Consider the following 20994-nt stretch of genomic DNA (forward strand, 5'->3'; position numbering starts at 1 on the left):
GGCAGGGTAATAATAAGTACCATCTTTTTAACTTCTTTTGGTATAATGCGCCCTGGGATCGAACCCTTGACCTTTAATGTACACTGCAATATACCAGCTATCACAGCAGCCTGTAAATGAGTCCGGGCCAGAAAAGCCAGTGATTGATATTATGAGCCACATTCCCTGCCACCAGGGTATGATGACACCATCAATCATGACACCGATCCTGACATCACGTTTAATGACCAGCAAAGCTAGGGATCTATTGTAACTTGGCCTCCCGTCAGGTATAGAGCATCACATTGGGTGCTCAGGGCCTGCTTGCACAAAGCAATCTTAGTGCTAAGATGATCATAACTCCCATACTGTAACATAGGCTTACAATAGTCTTAGCACTAAGATCGTTTTGTGCAAGTGGGCCCAGGAGACCAGTCATCTCGGGTGCTGCAATCGGTTCTCTCGGGTGTGTCATGATACTTGGATAAAATTTAGGACTGATGGCATCTCTTGTGGTTTCCAGGGGTGGTCTGGTAGCCTAGTGGTTAAAGCGTAAGTTTGTCATGCGGAACACCTGGGTTCGATTCCCGCCATGGGTACAACGTGTGAAGCCCATTTCTGGTGTCCCCCACCATGATATTGCTAGAATATTGATTAGAACGGCAAAACCAAACTCGCTCACTTTTGTGGCTTCCAACACATATTAAGCTGACAGTGACATGCTGGTATATTTAGTAGCTCTAAATTCAATACTGTTCCAGCTGGTGTACATACCTCTCACAAGTTAAAGAACACCCGTTATTTTCATATTAACTATAAAAATATGAAAACGTCTTTAACTTCTTTTGAGAAGTATATAAAAAACTAACTCGAACATATACAACAAAGTGATGACTCAAATTTACAATTTATTCACAAATTGTCGTTCCTGTTCAAAATGTTTGAGTATGACATACAATAGAATTGAATTCTTATGAAGGATTTCCCATGTTTACAAAACAATAGCAATAGGACATTCATTTTAAGTAAGTTCAAGTTCTGTACACTCCATGTCCCTGTGTACTACTACTGCAGCAGCAGCAGCAGCAGCATGACCTGGGCAGTACTGATACTGAGGTCTCAAACCTTGGGGTACTGAAAATGTTGAACTATCCACATCTATTATTTCCCACATGTGGAGCACATGTGGAAACAATGCTGTCTTAATGATGTGATGGCCTGTAGTAATTGGCTTCCTACTACCAACAGTGGGATCTGATGATACAGACAAGGTCATGTGAGGTTTCTTCAGAAACTCACTCATTGTCCCGCTTTCAGTGTCATAATATTTGGTTACCAACTATGAGTAGTACATGGTGAGACATGGTCAACTGAGCTTGCTTCAAAATCAAATTCAGTGTTTCAGCCAATGTAAAACTGCTGTCCAGTCCCAATCTTAATCTGCTAGCAAAGCAAGCATGTGTCTGGAATGAAGCCGATCACCGGAGCTTGACGCCGCATTTAATGCCAGCTCGGATACCCGTCAGTTCCCCAGCATACCTATTCATCTCTGTCCTCGGTTCACGCACCTGGAAATAAATAATGATAATTCAGTCTAAGGTATTTGTGCAAGAAAGAAGGGAAAAATAAAGGACCACATAATGGAGCTAAAAATAATGTCTTGGTTCTCAGGCACTGCCCACATCATCTTAAAGTTCTTTGCACGTTTCGCTTTTGTTTCCATTTTCAACTCTTACAGGGGGCTGCCTAATTAAAACACGAATAGATAGATAGGTAGGTTATTAATTCATGATTCTTTGATGCATCAGCAATTCGTGGCAGTACTGCCACCCTATTCAGGGCTAGTTTTATTTGGACTGAAGTTCCATGTTTCATAGATGTGCCTAGGGAGCCTGTGAGCCCTGACATTGATTGTGTGTTCCTCGTCACTTACCTGGCCCTTCCTGCGGACCTTGGCCTTCTCAAACTTCTTCCTGTGTTTGACCCTCGGGTTCCTCTGTTCCCTCTTCCTCTTGGTGGTCATACCTTTGTTCTTGGCAATCTACCAAACACACATCCGAACAGACTTGTACAAGTGAAATACACATCTAGCTTAAGGTGAGGTGAGGCGAAATGAGGTTTAACATTGGGTTCAAAATTATTTCATGTATATACTGACGTGTGTGCATGCATGTGTTTGTGGTAGTCCAGACTTGAATCCAGTTTCTTATAGCAGTTGAGCTAGCCCACTGGGATGCCAATGTGCAGTTTATCATGGATACCCAACTCCGACACATCATACTCCAAGCCAATCTGTCCTTGTCTTATCCCATTAATGCTGAACGCCAGGGCCTAGATTTTCGAAACGATCTTAGCTAAGATAAATCTTAACTACTTACGTTCAAAGATAAGATATCTTAAGACTAAGATAAGATAGATTTTCGGAACAATCGTAAACCTGTCGCAGATCGCTCAGAGCTACGACACCTATCTGTAGCGGGAAAATAGTTCGAAGTCGTCAAGCGTCTCGGAATATCCTCGGTCTTGTCATCAAATCATTGTCATCTTCATCATGAAAAATGTCCAGAGCAAAGTATACCGCCATCTTCGATGAGGATAAAATAAACTTACGATAGGCATAGGGCTATCTTAGATTTACGACAAACTTAAGATATCTTAGGGCTACGATAGTTTTGAAAATAGGCTACCATAGCCTATGATTTCCTTATGATAACTTTACGATAATTTTAGGGCTAAGATCATTAAAAAAATCTAGGCCCAGGCAGGGATATCAAGTGCCATCTTTTAGGTTCTTTTGGTATGATGCGGCTGGGGATCAAACCCTTGACCTTCCGCTCTCAGGGCAGGCACTCTATCACTAGACCACGGAGGCAGTCCCTGCACCAACAGGGGAACGGCCAGGGGATCAACAACTGACCTTCCGCTTTCTGCCAGCCGCTCTATCCACTCCACCATAAAGGTAGTTTTAAACTTAAGGAAAATACCAGATGTCTTGACTGCCATATATACTAATTTTAACAATGGTTGACCCCTTAAAATGAAATTGGAAAATATGTTTGCAAAACATTTGATAAAGGCTACTAACAATAGATCAATGCATTATCTTATGGTAGTTAATCAATCGGGATGATACATAAGGAAATTCCCAGTAACTTCCCTTAGGATGTTGATAAATCAACCTTTCCCGAGTTGGAACAGGTCCCCAGCAACCTATACTTGTCATGCAAGGAGAATCAATACATCTGGTTGTCAGACTCGGTGACTTCTCTGATTGCTTATCATCAAACACTGACAGCATTGGATGTGGTTCATGCTATCAATCACTGGTTTGTCTGATCCAGTGACTGAGTTTAATTTTATGCTGATTTTAGCATTATTCCAGCAACATCATTGAAAACACATGGGGAATTGAACCCGGGCCTTTTGTTTTACAAGCAGAAACCTTCACCACTGGGCTACCACACTGCCCTTTATCAGGTCTTGACTTGATTATTTACAGGCTGTCGTCATATAGCAAATATTGTTGCATGCAGCGTTAAACAAAGAGCAAAGAAACAACTGTTTTCCTGCTCCACTGTGGCACACATACCTGGTATGTTATTGCTCTCTTCCCTTCCTCCTCCTCCCCATCCTCAGGCTGAGATGGCTCCACTGCACCCGCCTTCCTGAACAGCCAGAAGTCAGGGGGTTACAATCAAGGGATTTGAAATTAGGGAGTCATACAAATACCATTAAGATTTATACAATGTGAACTCCTGCTTTGGAATGTTCAGTTTACTTTATGGCACAGCACAGATGGCCTCATGATCTAAATTGTCACAATTCACTTGCAGAGTTGTGTCCCCTAGCTGTGCCATGATCTGCTGACTTTGGTTTGAATCTGGATTCACTGTGATTATGATCTCTGTCTGCACTGAATTTGTTTATGCATTTCACCAGAGTTGTGAATGTGTTTGACGAGTCAATATCTTTAAAGTTACATTAAACATACCTTCACACTCTTTAGTCAATAATTCTTTTATGAATACAGTATTAAATAATAAAAAAATGCACACAAAAAACAAGGCCATAGAATGAAAACCAAACAAACAATTTAGCATGCAGTGTCGTTAGCAATACCATCATTATACACAACTTACTCATCATCCTCGTCTTCATCCTCGTCTTCATCATCATCATACATGTTGCGACCTTTCTTCATCATGTTGTAGTACTCCAGGGCATCCTTCTCAGCCTGAGTCTCAAAGCTGCCAGTCTGTTTCTTCACCTACAACACCAACAGGTACTGGTTGACATGGCACACCTTCCATTGTAAGAAAACAAACACAGTGTCTGGTCCATGATGGATTTCAGCAAGCAACAGTCCCACCTAAAGTTGTGACCATCAGCAGCAACACAAGCAATTCTGATGACAAGGGCCAGCCATGATCGAGTTAGATTGCGATTAAATCTTTCGTGAGAAGACTCCCTTATGCTGTCATTCCCTGTACCATTATGTAGCACATGTTATATGCATTGCTCTGTTTCTCCTTCCGTTGTGGCCACTTCTGTTCAAGATGTTAACTTGTACACACAACAACATAATAGTTTCTCAAACAACTTTATCCAGTGGTAGGAATGAAAATAACAAACAACAGAGTTTGTTGGGTGCAGGGTTTTCATTGCCGTGTACAGTACTAACATTTTATAGACTATTCCCGATTTTGAGTTATTTTGCAAATCATCGTTCTCATTTGGAGCTCAACGGACTGTAACACAAGAACTGTATGGACTGAATGTGCATAAACTGTAGCTCTGCTGTTAACTCATGTAACAGACACAACTACTCTCACAATGAACCTCGTTCAAAAGAAACATTCTTTTATCAATGACGACTCAATATACTAATAATTACATTTTCATCCATTTTTACTTTAATGTGATGTGGCATTTTTATTCTTTACATTCTATATTTTAAAACAAACTGATCCAAGCATCTGTGTAAACTGTCGACAGATGTGATTCCTACGTAGCATGAATGTGTGATGGACTATGTGTATATGGTATGTTTCATTAAGTAAAGAAAGGAACAATCTTCATCATCTGTACTTACTAAAATGATGCACGGTTTGGGTGTTTGGAAGTGAGGTAGGCAGGCAGTTGAAAATCTTATAATTAATTCATATAGGCCTAATCTAAGATGGATAGATACTATTTTGAAAATACTTGAAAATGCATATATTTTTAGGTAATAGGTTTTGAAATGTGTGTACCAGTTTATTTTAAATACAAGTGGGGGAAACAAATCTGTGCCCTTGGGATTTTTGTCAGCCTTACCTTTGCTGGTGGTTCAGGGTCTTTGACTCTCGTCTTCTCCTTCAGTTTTCTTTTGAGTTTCTCAGCCTTCTTACTGAAATATGAGGAAGACCATTCACAACACCATAAATCTCAGGTAGGATGTGCCATAACTCTCAGGTAGGATGTGCCATAACTCTCAGGTAGGGTGTGCCATAACTCTCAGGTAGGATGTGCCATAACTCTCAGGTAGGATGTGCCATAACTCTCAGGTAGGATGTGCCATAACTCTCAGGTAGGGTGTGCCATAAAAGCTCGATTTTTGTTGTTGTTTTTCCCTTTCAGTCACTAATATTCCAGTTATTTCACATTGTTGTGTATGTAAAAAGTGTTTGTCTGTAAGTAATCAAGCCTGGACCTGACAATACAGTGATTGACAACATGAGCATCGATGCAATTGGGATTGATGACATGCATCAACCAAGTCAGCGAGCCTGACCACCCGATCCCATTAGTCGCCTCTTAGGACAAGCATAGTCACCTTTTTCGACAAGCAAGGGTTGCTGAAGACCTATTCTACACCGGATCTTCGTGAATTGTGTTTAATAACGCTTTGAACAGTATTCCAGTTATATCACGGTGTGTCAGTGGGAGAAAAGCCTGAAGTGATGCCGGTCAGATGTTAACTACTTTGGTGAAACCCAAGAGTACGGATATGGTGCTGACAAACCTAGAAACATCGGGCGAACCAGTATTCAACCCACAATCATAGGTTTCTGGTATGCCCAAGGGACGCAACTCTGCACTGCAAATTGCGACTTCTTAGATGATTGGGCCACAAGTGATCAAGTCTGGACCGTATAAACAAATAACTGATATTATGAGCCACATCCCACACCATGATGATCACCAAGCCACCAGGCCTGACAAACTGAGACAGTCTAGCCACTAATGACTGCAAATTAACAGCATTAAGTTATAAGGCTTAAGGAAATAAAAGACTTGGTTCTCAGGCAATGAAAATATACTGCTCCAAGCTTCCTATTGCTGCTATGACCATAACACAAGATGCGCAGTAAAGCTGTGCGCATGTAAAGGAAAGTAACTGTGTGCTACATTGGATCACATTGTTTTTTTTAAAAATGGTAATAAAACCAAAAGACAAAAGACCATAAAAGAGAACAAAAGACAAATATTTTCTTAGCCTAATCACTCTAGTCAACTCTTAGGACAAGCATATGTTACTAGGGACATTATGATTAACGTAAGGTACAAAGAAATGCAATCAATAGGTAGCTTGAGACCTGTTTCTACACCAGCATCCCACCAGGTGGCATCAACTCACCTGACCCCTGCTGTTTGTTCAGGGGGAGGGGGCAGGTGAACGTCCTCCCCATTCTTCAGTCTGTCCAGAATGTCATCAATCTCGGGCTTGAGTTTGGTGTCAAGAGGCTCCAACTGTTTCATCAGCTGTCAACAGGGACAAGAAATGATAGTTGATGTTTCTCAAGATGGAGTCACCAAGTTAAAATTTAATGTCACATCAGCAATATGTCAGCCATACAGGGACGAGAAGAAATATTACATTCATAATAGCATGCGTCAGACAAATTAAGGTCTGGATTGCAGCTCTGATGGGTACTCGATAACAGATCTAGTTTCGTCAGAGTACATTTTAATGTCTTTGGTATGATGCAGATGGGGATCGAACTCCCCTGCTCTTCAGGCAGATGCTTAAACATGAGGCCAGGGAGGTGGTCGATAACAAGATGGAACTGGGCTTATACAAGAGAGATATATATTACTCACATTTCTGTACTGCACCAGTCTCTTTATTACATGGTGAAACTGGGCTTATACAAGAGAGATATATATATGACTCACATTTCTGTACTGCATCAGTCTCTTTATTACATGGTGAAACTGGGCTTATACAAGAGAGATATATATTACTCACATTTCTGTACTGCACCAGTCTCTTTATTACATGGTGAAACTGGGCTTATACAAGAGAGATATATATGACTCACATTTCTGTACTGCATCAGTCTCTTTATTACATGGTGAAACTGGGCTTATACAAGAGAGAGAGATATGACTCACATCTCTGTACTGCACCAGTCTCTTGATGACAGGGTGCAACTGGGCTTATACAAGAGAGCTATATATGACTCATATTTCTGTACTGCACCAGTCTCTTGATGACAGGGTGCAACTGGGCTTATACAAGAGAGATATATATGACTCATATTTCTGTACTGCACCAGTCTCTTGATGACAGGGTGCAACTGGGCTTATACAAGAGAGATATATATGACTCACATTTCTGTACTGCACCAGTCTCTTGATGACAGGGTGGTTCCCGGCTGCGATGTGCTTGGCTTTCAGCATGAGGTAGAAGCTGACATTGATACAGTAACTGCAACACACAATGATCAACAAGCACAATCACCATCACATTCAAGATGTCATCTCTTTTCAGCTCTGAGGCCTAAGGTTTATTGGTTTTTTTGTTTACAGCAAACTCAACAATAATCAAACTTTTTGACAACAGCCTGTAAATAATCAAATATGGACAAAAAAACAGTGATTGAAATTTTGATCAAAAGTCCACTCGATCCATTAATACGATAGTTTGTTTGTTGTTTTAATGCCACACTCATCAATATTCCAGCTATATGACAGCGGTCTGTAAATAGTCAAGTCTGGACTAGACTATCCAGTGATTGATATCATGAGCATCTTACGGCAAGCATGGGTTGCTGAAGAACTATTCTCTACCTGGTTTCACGGGCCAACATGATTAAGTAACCTCATACAATCAGTTGCTGAGAATTTATTACAACCAGGAATCTCCATGCTGGCTCAGGCCTAATGTGTCAAGATGAGCTCATCTCATAATAATCAGCTGGAAAAAATCTTGTGACAATCATGATTCTTCATCATGTCTGACAGCTGCAGTTCAAATACACAGCTTCTTCTCATAAGCACTTCATTGTGGAACAGCACACTTACTTCATATTAAGGTGAAAGCGTGTCCTGACATAATCGGCAGCACTGCCATGAACTTTGCCTTCATTGACAAGGGTCAGCAATGGTTGGAAAATGTCCTTAACTTCTGTCATCTAAAACCAGTAAAAAGGGAACAATCATTTTCCAATAAACAAAGCCTCAATTTACATTCACTTTCTTCTCTAAAAATCTTCAAACTTTAGTCATCATTTCTATTCTAAACAACAAAAATACTGCTGTAATACACCCAACGTTAAACTGAATTGTACAACATGGCACAACACTGTGCTACTTTGTAAAGGCAAAACACTGCACAGTATTGTACACCACTGCACAACACTGTGCTACTTTGTATAAGGCACAACATTTTACTACACATCACTACATTGTACAACAGCACTGTCCAGTGTTCTACAGGGCTGTCTCAGTACTGCACAACACTACACAACTTGTCTCAGTACTGTAAACATGTCTCAGTTCTGTAAACATGTCTCAGTACTGTAAAAATGTCTCAGTACTGTACAGCATGTCTCAGTACTGCACAACACTACACAATTTGTCTCAGTACTGTACAGCATGTCTCAGTACTGTAAACATGTCTCAGTTCTGTAAACATGTCTCAGTACTGTAAAAATGTCTGTGTACTGCACAATACTGTACAACATGTCTCAGTACTGTACAATGTATCTCAGTACTGCACAACACTGTACAGCACGTCTCAGTACTGCACCGTACTATACAACATGTCTCAGTACTGTAAACATGTCTCAGTACTGTAAACATGTCTCAGTACTGTAAACATGTCTGAGTACTGCACAATACTGTACAACATGTCTCAGAACTGCAAAACACTGTACAATATGTCTCAGTACTGCACAATACGGTACAACATGTGTCAGTACTGCACAATACTGTACAACATGTCTCAGAACTGCACGACACTGTACAATATGTCTCAGTACTGCACAATATTGTACAACATGTCTCAGTACTGCACAAAACTGAACAACATGTCTCAGTACTGCACAATATTGTACAACATGTCTCAGTAATGCACAACACTGTGCATGTCTCTACTGCACAACACCGTACAACATGTCTCAGAACTGTACAACACTGTACAACATGTCTCAGAACTGTACAACACTACAACATGTCTCTACTGCACAACACTGTACAACATGTCTCAGTACAGCACTACACTGCCCACCTTGCTGATGTAGTCCTCGATGAGGGTCAACAGTTCAGGAGATTCTTTCTTCAGGAGCTGCAGAACATAACAAAGACAATGATTGTAATTGTATATCTTGTACCATTATAAACAACACAACTTTCTTTTATGATATGTTTTCATCTAACACTTCTTCAAAGCCCTATCTGGCTCAAATAGCTGTAAATATTTGAGGAAAAAACAAAAAAAATCCCAATTGTTGACACATAGAATAGTTACACATAAGCAACACTTGGTGTCTCTCAATGACTTATTTGACCTACCTCCAACTTTTCCCTTTTAGAGAGTTTTGACAAATCTTTCACAACCTTGCCCTCCTCTTTCGCTTCCTTTTTCTTTGCTGGCTAAACAGACAGAAATATTAATCAGTCACACAAAAAACTCCTATACATGGATAATGCTGGGAAAAGAAAACAAGGACCGGTTGTACATATCAAATATATTCCTGCAAGAAAGCATTTTATTTCAGCATTGAGGAAAAAGTATTTACAATTTTCTAGTTTTTCATTCACAAGTATTTTCAGTTATGGCGATTAAAACTCTTCACAATGTTTGATATGTCATACAAAAACAGCACGAGTGAGTGAGTTTTTAACAATATTCCAGCAGTGTCACGGCGGGGCACACCAGAAATGGGCTTCACACATTGTACCCATGACGAGAATCTTCCCTGGGTCTTCAGCGTGACGAGCGAACGCTTTAACCACTAGGCTACCCGACCGCCCCTTTTGAATTTGAATTATGTTGTACTCTTCCTAATACTCCACTATACCAAAAGAAGTCCACTGCCTAAACAATGTGGTACAAATGGCATTACAAAGAAACACAATTTCACAAACATTCACTTTCTTTGTGTGTTTATTAACACCAGCCTCAGCAATATTCCAGCTATATGATGTGGGCCTGTAAATAATCAAGTCTGGACCAGACAATCCTGTGATCCACGTTGTTGGGGTATAAAGACACACAATCAACCAAGTCACAGAGCCTGACCACCCAATCCATTAAGTCACCTCTTACGACCAGCATAAGTTGCTGGGTAGCATGTCTAACCTGGCATTCGAACAGGGTATTAACCTCAAAGTTATCAAGCATTGACTGTATGCTTAGGATGATGCCTGCAGCTTCACATAAGCTATTACTGCTGTAGAAGACCACCATCAACAACCCACAATACAGTCTCACCTTGACCGTGAAGGCGTCGAGTCCGAAGTCCTGGTCGCTCATCTCCTCCGCCATCTTCCTCTGAAGAGCCAGAGCCTCCTTCTCCTCCATTGCAGCGTTTCCCGTCTCCTCATCCGACCCCGACAAATCTGGCATCAATCACAACACATTTACACATCAGAGCATTCAGGTTAAATGTAGTTTGGTGTTCATGAGTGAATCAGAAGAACATTAGCAGTTGTCCGACCAGAAGAACATAAGCAGTTGTCCGACTGGAAGATCATAAGCAGTTGTCATAGACCAGAAGATCATAAGCAGTTGTCCGCCAGAAGATCATAAGCAGTTGTCATAGACCAGAAGATCATAAGCAGTTGTCCGACCAGAAGAACATAAGCAGTTGTCCGACTGGAAGATCATAAGCAGTTGTCCGACCAGAAGATCATAGGCAGTTGTCCGCCAGAAGATCATAAGCAGTTGTCATAGACCAGAAGATCATAAGCAGTTGTCCGACCAGAAGATCATAAGCAGTTGTCCGACCAGAAGATCATAGGCAGTTGTCCGACCAGAAGAACATAAGCAGTTGTCCGACCAGAAGAACATAAGCAGTTGTCCGACCAGAAGAACATAAGCAGTTGTCCGACCAGAAGAACATAAGCAGTTGTCCGACCAGAAGAACATAAGCAGTTGTCCGACCAGAAGATCATAAGCAGTTGTCCGACCAGAAGATCATAAGCAGTTGTCCGACCAGAAGAACATAGGCAGTTGTCCGACCAGAAGATCATAAGCAGTTATCCGACCAGAAGATCATAAGCAGTTGTCCGCCAGAAGATCATAAGCAGTTGTCATAGACCAGAAGATCATAAGCAGTTGTCCGACCAGAAGATCATAAGCAGTTGTCATAGACCAGAAGATCATAAGCAGTTGTCCGACCAGAAGATCATAAGCAGTTGTCCGAACACAAGATCATAAGCAGTTGTCCGAACACAAGATCATAAGCAGTTGTCTGACCAGAAGATCGTAAGCAGTTGTCAGACCAGAAGATCATAAGCAGTTGCCACAGACCAGAAGAAGCCAAAGTCAGGAGATCATGATAGGAGAACATATACAGTCTTTAATAATCTTTATTCCAAATCAAATGATTATAAACTGAACAATGAATAGAAGATTCCAAATCTGAAAAATCATATTTCGGAACATCTGTGGGGCAAATCCACACTTGCAGCATGGGACTATACCCCTACACTTGACCGCTGGATAACACCCCTAGCCTACACTTTACCACTGGATAACACCCCTAGCCTACACTTGACCGCTGGATAACACCCCTAGTCTACACTTGACCACTGGATAACACCCCTAGCCTACACTTGACCGCTGGATAACACCCCTAGCCTACACTCTACCACTGGATAACACCCCTAGCCTACGCTTGACCACTGGATAACACCCCTAGCCTACACTTTACCGCTGGATAACACCCCTAGCCTACACTTGACCACTGGATAACACCCCTAGCCTACACTTTACCACTGGATAACACCCCTAGCCTACACTTGACCACTGGATAACACCCCTAGCCTACACTTTACCACTGGATAACACCCCTAGCCTACACTTGACCACTGGATAACACCCCTAGCCTACACTTTACCGCTGGATAACACCCCTAGCCTACACTCTACCACTGGATAACACCCCTAGCCTACACTTGACCACTGGATAACACCCCTAGCCTACACTTGACCACTGGATAACACCCCTAGCCTACACTTTACCACTGGATAACACCCCTAGCCTACACTTGACCACTGGATAACACCCCTAGCCTACACTTGACCGCTGGATAACACCCCTAGCCTACACTCTACCACTGGATAACACCCCTAGCCTACACTTGACCACTGGATAACACCCCTAGCCTACACTTGACCACTGGATAACACCCCTAGCCTACACTTTACCACTGGATAACACCCCTAGCCTACACTTGACCACTGGATAACACCCCTAGCCTACACTTGACCGCTGGATAACACCCCTAGCCTACACTCTACCACTGGATAACACCCCTAGCCTACACTTGACCACTGGATAACACCCCTACACATGACCACTGGATAACACCCCTAGCCTACACTTGACCGCTGGATAACACCCCTAACCTACACTTTACCACTGGATAACACCCCTAGCCTACACTTGACCACTGGATAACACCCCTACACATGACCACTGGATAACACCCCTACACTTGACCATTGGATAACACCCCTACACTTGACCACTGGATAACACCCCTACACATGACCACTGGATAACACCCCTACACTTGACCACTGGAAAACATCCTACACTTTGACCATTCCATAGCACTCTACACTTTGACCATTGGATAACACCCCTACACTTTGACCATTGGTTAACACTCCTACACTTGACCACTGGAAAACATCCTACACTTTGACCATTCCATAGCACTATACACTTTGACCATTGGATAACACCCCTACACTTTGACCATTGGATAACACCCCTACACTTTGACCATTGGATAACATTCCTACACTTTGACCATTCCATAGCACTCTACACTTTGACCATTGGATAACACCCCTACACTTTGACCATTGGATAACACCCCTACACTTTGACCATTGGATAACACCCCTACACTTGACCACTGGAAAACATCCTACACTTTGACCATTCCATAGCACTCTACACTTTGACCATTGGATAACACCCCTACACTTTGACCATTGGATAACACCCCTACACTTTGACCATTGGATAACATTCCTACACTTTGACCATTTGAAAACATTCCTACACTTTGACCATTTGAAAACATTCCTACACTTGACCATTGGATAGCACCCCTACACTTGGCCACTGGATAACACCCCTACACTTTGGCAATTGGATAGCACCCCTACACTTGGCCACTGGATAACACCCCTACACTTGACCACTGGATAACACCCTACACTTTGACCATTCCATAACACCCCAACACTTTGACCATTCCATAACATTCCTACACTTTGACCATTCCATAACATTCCTACACTTGACCATTGGATAACAACCTTACATTTTACCAATGATAACACCCTTACATTTTACCACTGATAACAACCCTAAACTTTTACCATTGGATAACATTCCTACACTTGACTTCTGGAAAACATTCCTATACTTGACCACTGGATAACATTCCTACACTTGACCATTTGATAGCTCCTATTTTGACCACCAGATAACACATTACACATGACCACTGGATAACACCTCTCACTTTGACTATTGGACAATACCCTCACTACACTTGACTATTGAATAACATCAGTTGTCTTTTACTGTGAGAAGACATATAGAGATGGTAACAACAAGCAGCATGCTTTGTACTCATGTTAGACTCACCAAACTTGTTATCAATGATATCGGCATGGTAGAACCGGTTCCGCTTCGCTCCCCATGCCTTGCTGTCTGGCAGACCTGTCAAGAACACACATAAAATGAGATATGCAGCTAATAATGCGACTGCATATTAATAATAGTCAGATAGGTCAAGCTATGAAAAAAACAATTATCCTTCACTAGAATCATTTAAATGTTTCTTTTTAACATGAAAAACAGGCATAATATTCATTATGTCGAAAATAAATTTTGTCCTAGAAACTTAACATATTATCTAAAACTTGATGTATTCTGTTTTTCAGAGAGATTAGTGAGTGAGTATGGTTTTACGCCGCTTTTAGCAATATTCCAGCAATATCACGGCGGGGGACACCAGAAATGGGCTTCACACATTGTACCCATGTCGGGAATCGAACCCGGGTCTTCGATGTGACGAGTGAACGCTTTAACCACTAGGCAACCCAACCGCCCCTTCAGGGAGATTAGCACAGGGTCTCTTTATAATAGAAAACAGGAGACATGAATGCATTGTTTAAAGTTATATAAGCCTCCTCCATCTACTTTTGAAGATCACTTGATGAAGCTAACTATGTGACCCGACCATCATCTTCTGCTTCCTCCTCAAGGTCACTGTCCATCTTCTTCTGGAGGTGATGTTGACGGAGGCGGCGGAGCTGCGTCTTGTACATTCGGATCTCATCATCGTCATCATCAGAGCTCAGGAGGTCATCATCGGAAACAACATTCATGACCTCCTCCTAAACGACACAAACACAGAAACTTGTCACTGACTGTGCAAGATCAGTGTTGCTCTAACAAAATACTTTCCTTTCCGCCTCCTCAAGATATATAAACAAATATCTGTATCAAAAGTTTAGTAATATAGTTCATATACCAACAGACATGACAGAGTCACCAAAATAAAACAGACCTTTTCAATTTCATATTTTAAGTAATCACTACCAACATTCCTCATCATACAATTCACTGGCATGCACCAACCAATATAAAGCAATCCTGATGGCACATTTTATAAAATCTCATCTCCAACAAAAAGATGTACATGAATGTTATACTTAGACTGACATACCTCATCAGGTTACTACTTTGTACACAAACTCTCATGAAGAAATATATACGTTCTTTAGTTCTGCTCTGGAAACAAAACATGTCTGTTTGTTTGTTTGTTGTTTAACACTGCACTCAGCCATATTCCAGTTAAATGATGGTGGTCAGTTAATAATCGAGTCTAGACCAGACAATCCAGTGATTGATATCATGAGCATCGATCAACGCAATTGGTACACGATGACATGCATCAACCTAGTCAAATATATATCATAAATGGGATGGGCTCACCTAGGGTTTATATTCCTACCAGGTTACCAAAGTGAATATAGTGAAAAGAAATATGTCATAAGCTTTAATTAATTTTAGCATGATATAATATGAGTGAGTGAGTGAGTGAGTGAATGAGTGAGTGAGTGAGTAAGTATGGTTTTACGCCGCTTTTCGCAATATTCCAGCAAAATCACGGTGAGGGACACCAGAAATGGGCTTCACACATTGTACCAATGTCGGGAATCGAACCCGGGTCTTCTGCGTGACGAGTGAATGCTTTAACCACTAGGCTACCCGACCGCCCCTGATATAATAGATAGTGATTATTACCCTTATGTGTTTCCATATCATACCTAAAACAATAGTTATTCCTAATATATGACATTGATTATACGAAAACACACTCAACTAATAATGTAATGGTTAACTTGACCAACCTCTTCATCCGAGTCATCCAGGCGTTGGTCCTTATATCCCTCATCAAGGAGCACCTGTCAGAAGAAAAATAATACTCTGATCAGGGATATATACAAAATATGTCAGGATTTCTTTTGGATGGACTGTTTGTCAAAGTAAGGGTATGTGACCGCTTCAGTCACAAGGCAACCCAACAGAGTGAACTTTTTACACTGCAGTCAGCTAATAGCTGTTCTAAAGCATCCTGTAGCTAGTTACAGTATAGACATAGTATGAGCAATGATCCACTCTATCGATGGGTTCTGTGTCATTTCCTATCCTGGCAGTTCCGAATCCCGGTAGTTTCGTTAGTCTCTGGTCATTTTGTCAACTGGCTTTATCAATTAGATTAATGCTGAAGTCATTGTTACATAGGTAAAGCAGATCAGATACACGCAGCAAATGTCTCGCATGAATTTCTCCAATCTGGCCTGCATATGAAGACAGTGGATTCTTTTTAAAGTGGGTGTTAGAACTATCCTAATATGAAACTGACCGTTTGCATGTATAGGCATGAGCTATGAACACACCCAATGAGGATTTAGGAATCACGCTAACGTTGATCAGGATCATTGTAACATTCCAAATGTGGGCCATAACTAGTAGTGAGATCCTACTCTGGTGCATCACGATTTTTACTTTTTGATACAAGTATCAATCACAATCGCACACATAGTCAAACGTATCGATTCTTGCCTTAAATGTATTCATTAATAAATGTTACACCAAACACTTATTAATCCATACATGAATGTGTCACCTTTCTACACTTGAAACTTACTGTAATGTTGGTAGATCTAATGGTTGATTTATACTTTAGTGTGACAATATTACAATGCATATTTTATTAATAGCGGTATGCGAGGACAAGTTATCTCCCTTTTTAACGGAAGTAAAATGGAAGCACGTGATGCGAGATGAAGAATGTGATGCTGGTGACATGTGTCAGAACTTTGCGATATCGATTGCAATACATATTGACCTTGTCAAATGAAACTGTATGTTTGCGACGATGTGTGATGTACTCATGAATGCTTACAATGTTTTTTATGGGGCAAACGATGACGGGTCTCAGTAGTAAATCCATAAAACTGTGGGAAGAGTGTTGCGTTCACGGTTACATCACAAAGAGTGTGGAACATCATGCAGATGTGTGAAATGGGCTAAAGCCTCCAAAACATGAAGCGTTACACTTACCTTATTTCTCCCCTCATGGAAGTCATCGATGTCATCATGGTAGAAGTCCTGAGACTCGGGGTCGGGGTCATCATCCGAGTTATACACATTCAGAGGCTTGCCCCCTCTACGTACACCTTGACCTCTGAATACATCAAGCCTTATCAGTATTACAAATACATACACTGAATGTTGTAGTCATGTTAATTTTTTATCACCAATAATGATCAGATTTTGGTTGGTTAGATTGTTGTTTAATGCCGCATACAGCAATATTCAAGCTATATGACAGCGGTCTGAAAATAATCGCGTCTGGACCAGACAATCGCATGATTAATATCATGACCATCGATCCCCGCAATTGGGACCGATGACATGTATAAACCAAGTCAGCGAGCCTGACCACCGGATCCTGTTAGTCCCACTTTACCCATGCTTGCCGAAGACCGAAGCTGGTCCGATCTACCACGGATCTTCACGGGTCAATAATGATCAGAAACTAGAAAACCCAATAGAATCCTGTGGATTAACTTGTCATACATGTACATGTATATGTAAAGGAAATTACCATCAATGACCTATGTCAGTATGGCTGTTGGGGTCCTTGCCGTCACAGGTACTACAGAACTGTAACCCAGGAGCCTTTCTATACAAGGAAATGTAGCCGAGAGCTATGATGAGTGTTGAACTCCATCGTGGCTCTCGGTCAACACAAATTTACCCCAGGTACCTTCTTGTATACATAAATGCAGCCAAATGCGCCACTATGTACGGCATTGGACGAGTCTATTTTCACTATGTATGAAGCCAGTTTTCGACTGACTAAATTTAGCTTTGTGTGCCAAAAACTCAGATGCATGTGCAATATGTACGTGGGGTACATTTCTTGAATACCTGTGCCAACAACCAACCCAACAGCGTATGTGTGTTGCAATAGGCCTATATTGTAAACAAATAATTTGGGAACAGGTCAAAAGGGCTACACATCACCAGGGCCACAGACACCATGGACAACAGGGCCACACTAAAAAGTCAAAGGTATATATAAAGCATACATAGTGTTAGCTTCTATTTGTTTCAGTGTCATGCTCTATTTATTCATTAATCCAAAAGATTGACAATAAACTTTTATCAATAGCGAAACATGTGTGTGTTGTCTTTACTAAGCTCTTGTAACACATACTTCAATACTGTTTTGATGGACCTTTGATCAATAGTGAAACCAGGATCCGCTTAACATTTCCACCCTTCTCAGCCCGACAAGTTGCAGTTCTCCAAGTGAGGACTCAGGTCGGCTGATTGTTTGCTGAGTAAGCATAATATAATCTATCTGTTAATAGGTCAAAGGGCCGTTACCAATTTCCATGAGTCAGGCCTGGGCAGGTTTTATTATTAAATTATTGCAGGTTGGAACAGACGCATCAACAGCCACAAAGGGAAGCGATAACTTGGATTGTACAAGCTTGTTTTTGTAATTATCATTATTATTATTGTTCCAGTTTAGAAGAGCTGCATCAATATCTGCAATGGGGAACGACAACTTAGATTGTACAAGCTTGTGCTAGCCCTGTTCAAGGAAGCCTCCCAAGTTAAACTCCAAGTGAGACTCCTGCACAAGAGCAAACTGTGACGATACATAAGGAAGACAGCCACCAGTTCCCAGAAGAGATATTTTTCAAATCTGAATGTCCCAAGTCACAATGACAACTAAAATGAACAGAATAACAGGTTGGTTGGTTGGTTGGTTGGTTTGTTGTTTAACGCCGCACTCAGCAATATTCCAGCCATATGACAGCGGTTCAGAATAACAGGAGATGTGCTTTGAGATGCTGATGCATGCCAACTATTAACATGATAAAAGACATTTCTTTAAATAAATAAAGATGTATAACATACAAAATGTATAGTTCATAATGTTAACATTGTGGGTTTGTGGCCCTTTTGACTTTTTGGTGTGGTCCTTTAGACAAATGTGTTTGTGGACGTTTTGACTACAACCCATTTATTAAAAGACCCTTTCAACTCACCTTTCAATCAATACTATAAATAATACACTTATATGCTAAAAAGTCACTATAACAACACAGTAAATTGGGGGCCACCAAACCTTATTACCAAAGAAAATATCACACCTACGAATACGGTAACATACTGGTTTTTAATGCAGTCACGTAAATAGGTGATACTTTCAAGAAGATGCCGAATTTTCGTAGATCTATATCTCGTATATTCTATGTAAATAGTCAGAAAAAGGTGTAACAAGAGACTATAATATGACCACAGGACCACGTAACTGAAGTTCCATAAGTTCACATTCTAGATAAAATAACATAACAATCTCGAGTCCGAACTCGCACTTGTCTGCGAGTTTGTTAGTTATTATTATTATTAGTTACGTGGTCCTGTGCACTGACCTAATGAAATTATCTCAAACATTAATTAACTGAAAGAGTATCTTATTTTACCGTTTTCCCATAGCTGTTGCGTAGGATCGATCACACGTGCAGTCAAACACCGATGGAGTCGTCTCCCCTGAATGTTAAACTGGTTCTCTTTGTACGCATTTTACAGTGTGTTTAATGTATAATAGACAGAGCACAGTCGTTTCCAAAGTAGGTTTTGGTGCTGGTGGTTTAATTTTGTACCCCAATCCAGTTCTATATACAGTTACATTACAATACATTATAATATGTTTAGAAAACACACAAATATTTCAAAGCGACGCTTTTCTCCATTTAAATATAAATTAATTAAAATTTGGATTGAACAGAATATATAGATCTATAAAATCTATAGATCTACAACAAATGTAGATCTACGTTGAGTGTGTTCATTTCAATGTTTTGTGTGTGGAATGCACGACAAATTCGATTTTATTTGAGTATACATGTATCATATAATTAATCAATACAATACTGACTCATTTTAGCATAATGATATTTTTTAGTGCATAAGGAGGCAGAGGCGGGGTCTCTAAGTGTGTGTGTGTGTGTGTGTGTGTGTGTGTGTGTGTGTGTGTGTGTGTGCGTTGAGGCACTAGATCTATTATATGGCCTCTGGCTGAGGGGAGCGGGCGGGGAACAAATCTGGCATATTTGAGTATGAACTTTGTCAAGTGTAAACCGTTTGCTTGTAAGCAAAAAAATGTATTTGTCTCGATAAAGAGGCCTATATATCAGTGTTTGAAGCGTGAACTTGTGCCGTCAGGATCCGTGGCGTCAGTGAAATTGCATGGTTAGTTTTCAATTGTTTACCAGGCTAGATTAATTTGATGAGTGAGTGAATGATAGTTGACGCTATTGTCAGCGATGTTCCAGATGATGTCTTGCATATATAATCAAATCTGGGGCAGACAAACCAGGGGTTGATATTATGAGCACGACTGGTGGAACCACTTTATAACATTCCATTTCAAGTATAGGACTATTAGGTAGTCAAGTGGTCACATACGATGTGTGAGGCTATCCCTGTTTTCCCCGCTCTAAGGTATGCCTATAACATTGCCAAAACAGCGCAAATCTCGCACTCGCTCAAGCATAGAATTTTGTTTGTTTGTTGTTTAACGCCGCATTCAGCAATATTCCAGCTATATGACGGCGGTCTGTAGATAATCGAGTCTCAACCAGGATTCCAGTGATTGACAACATGAGCATCTGTCGATCCACGCAATTGGGATCGATGACATGTATCAACCAAGTCAGCGAGCCTGACCACCCGATCCTGTTAGTAGCCTTTTACGACAAACATAGTCGCTTTTTACGGCAAGTATGGGTTGCTGAAGACCTATTCTACCCCGGAATCTTCACGGGTCTATTTTAAAGACAGGTGTAGCTATCTCTTTTCTTTACCTAGTCCAGATCAGCTATCTCTTTTCTTTACCTAGTCTAGATCAGTATATGGCCAGTCAAACCACACATTCATACTTTTATGTAAGCCACATC

At 40.9% G+C, this 20994-nt stretch overlaps 1 protein-coding gene across 1 annotated transcript; it reads right to left on the bottom strand.

Annotated features, from left to right (window-relative positions):
- Positions 1-908: 908 nt before the first annotated feature.
- Positions 909-19575, bottom strand: LOC139478574 (something about silencing protein 10-like). The gene is made up of 16 exons (XM_071261111.1): positions 19519-19575; positions 17075-17198; positions 15859-15912; positions 14682-14838; positions 14084-14158; positions 10682-10809; positions 9760-9840; positions 9476-9532; positions 8269-8378; positions 7576-7672; positions 6599-6723; positions 5296-5368; positions 4119-4246; positions 3569-3644; positions 1913-2020; positions 909-1547 (listed from the first exon to the last, which is right to left on the bottom strand). Exons 1-16 carry the CDS (start codon positions 19527-19529, stop codon positions 1458-1460), a joined length of 1494 nt encoding a protein of 497 aa, XP_071117212.1. The 5' UTR covers positions 19530-19575; the 3' UTR covers positions 909-1457.
- Positions 19576-20994: the final 1419 nt, after the last annotated feature.

This window comes from Haliotis cracherodii, unplaced genomic scaffold (assembly GCF_022045235.1).
Source record: "Haliotis cracherodii isolate W230 unplaced genomic scaffold, xgHalCrac1.p SCAF_4, whole genome shotgun sequence".
Taxonomy (NCBI): domain Eukaryota; kingdom Metazoa; phylum Mollusca; class Gastropoda; order Lepetellida; family Haliotidae; genus Haliotis; species Haliotis cracherodii.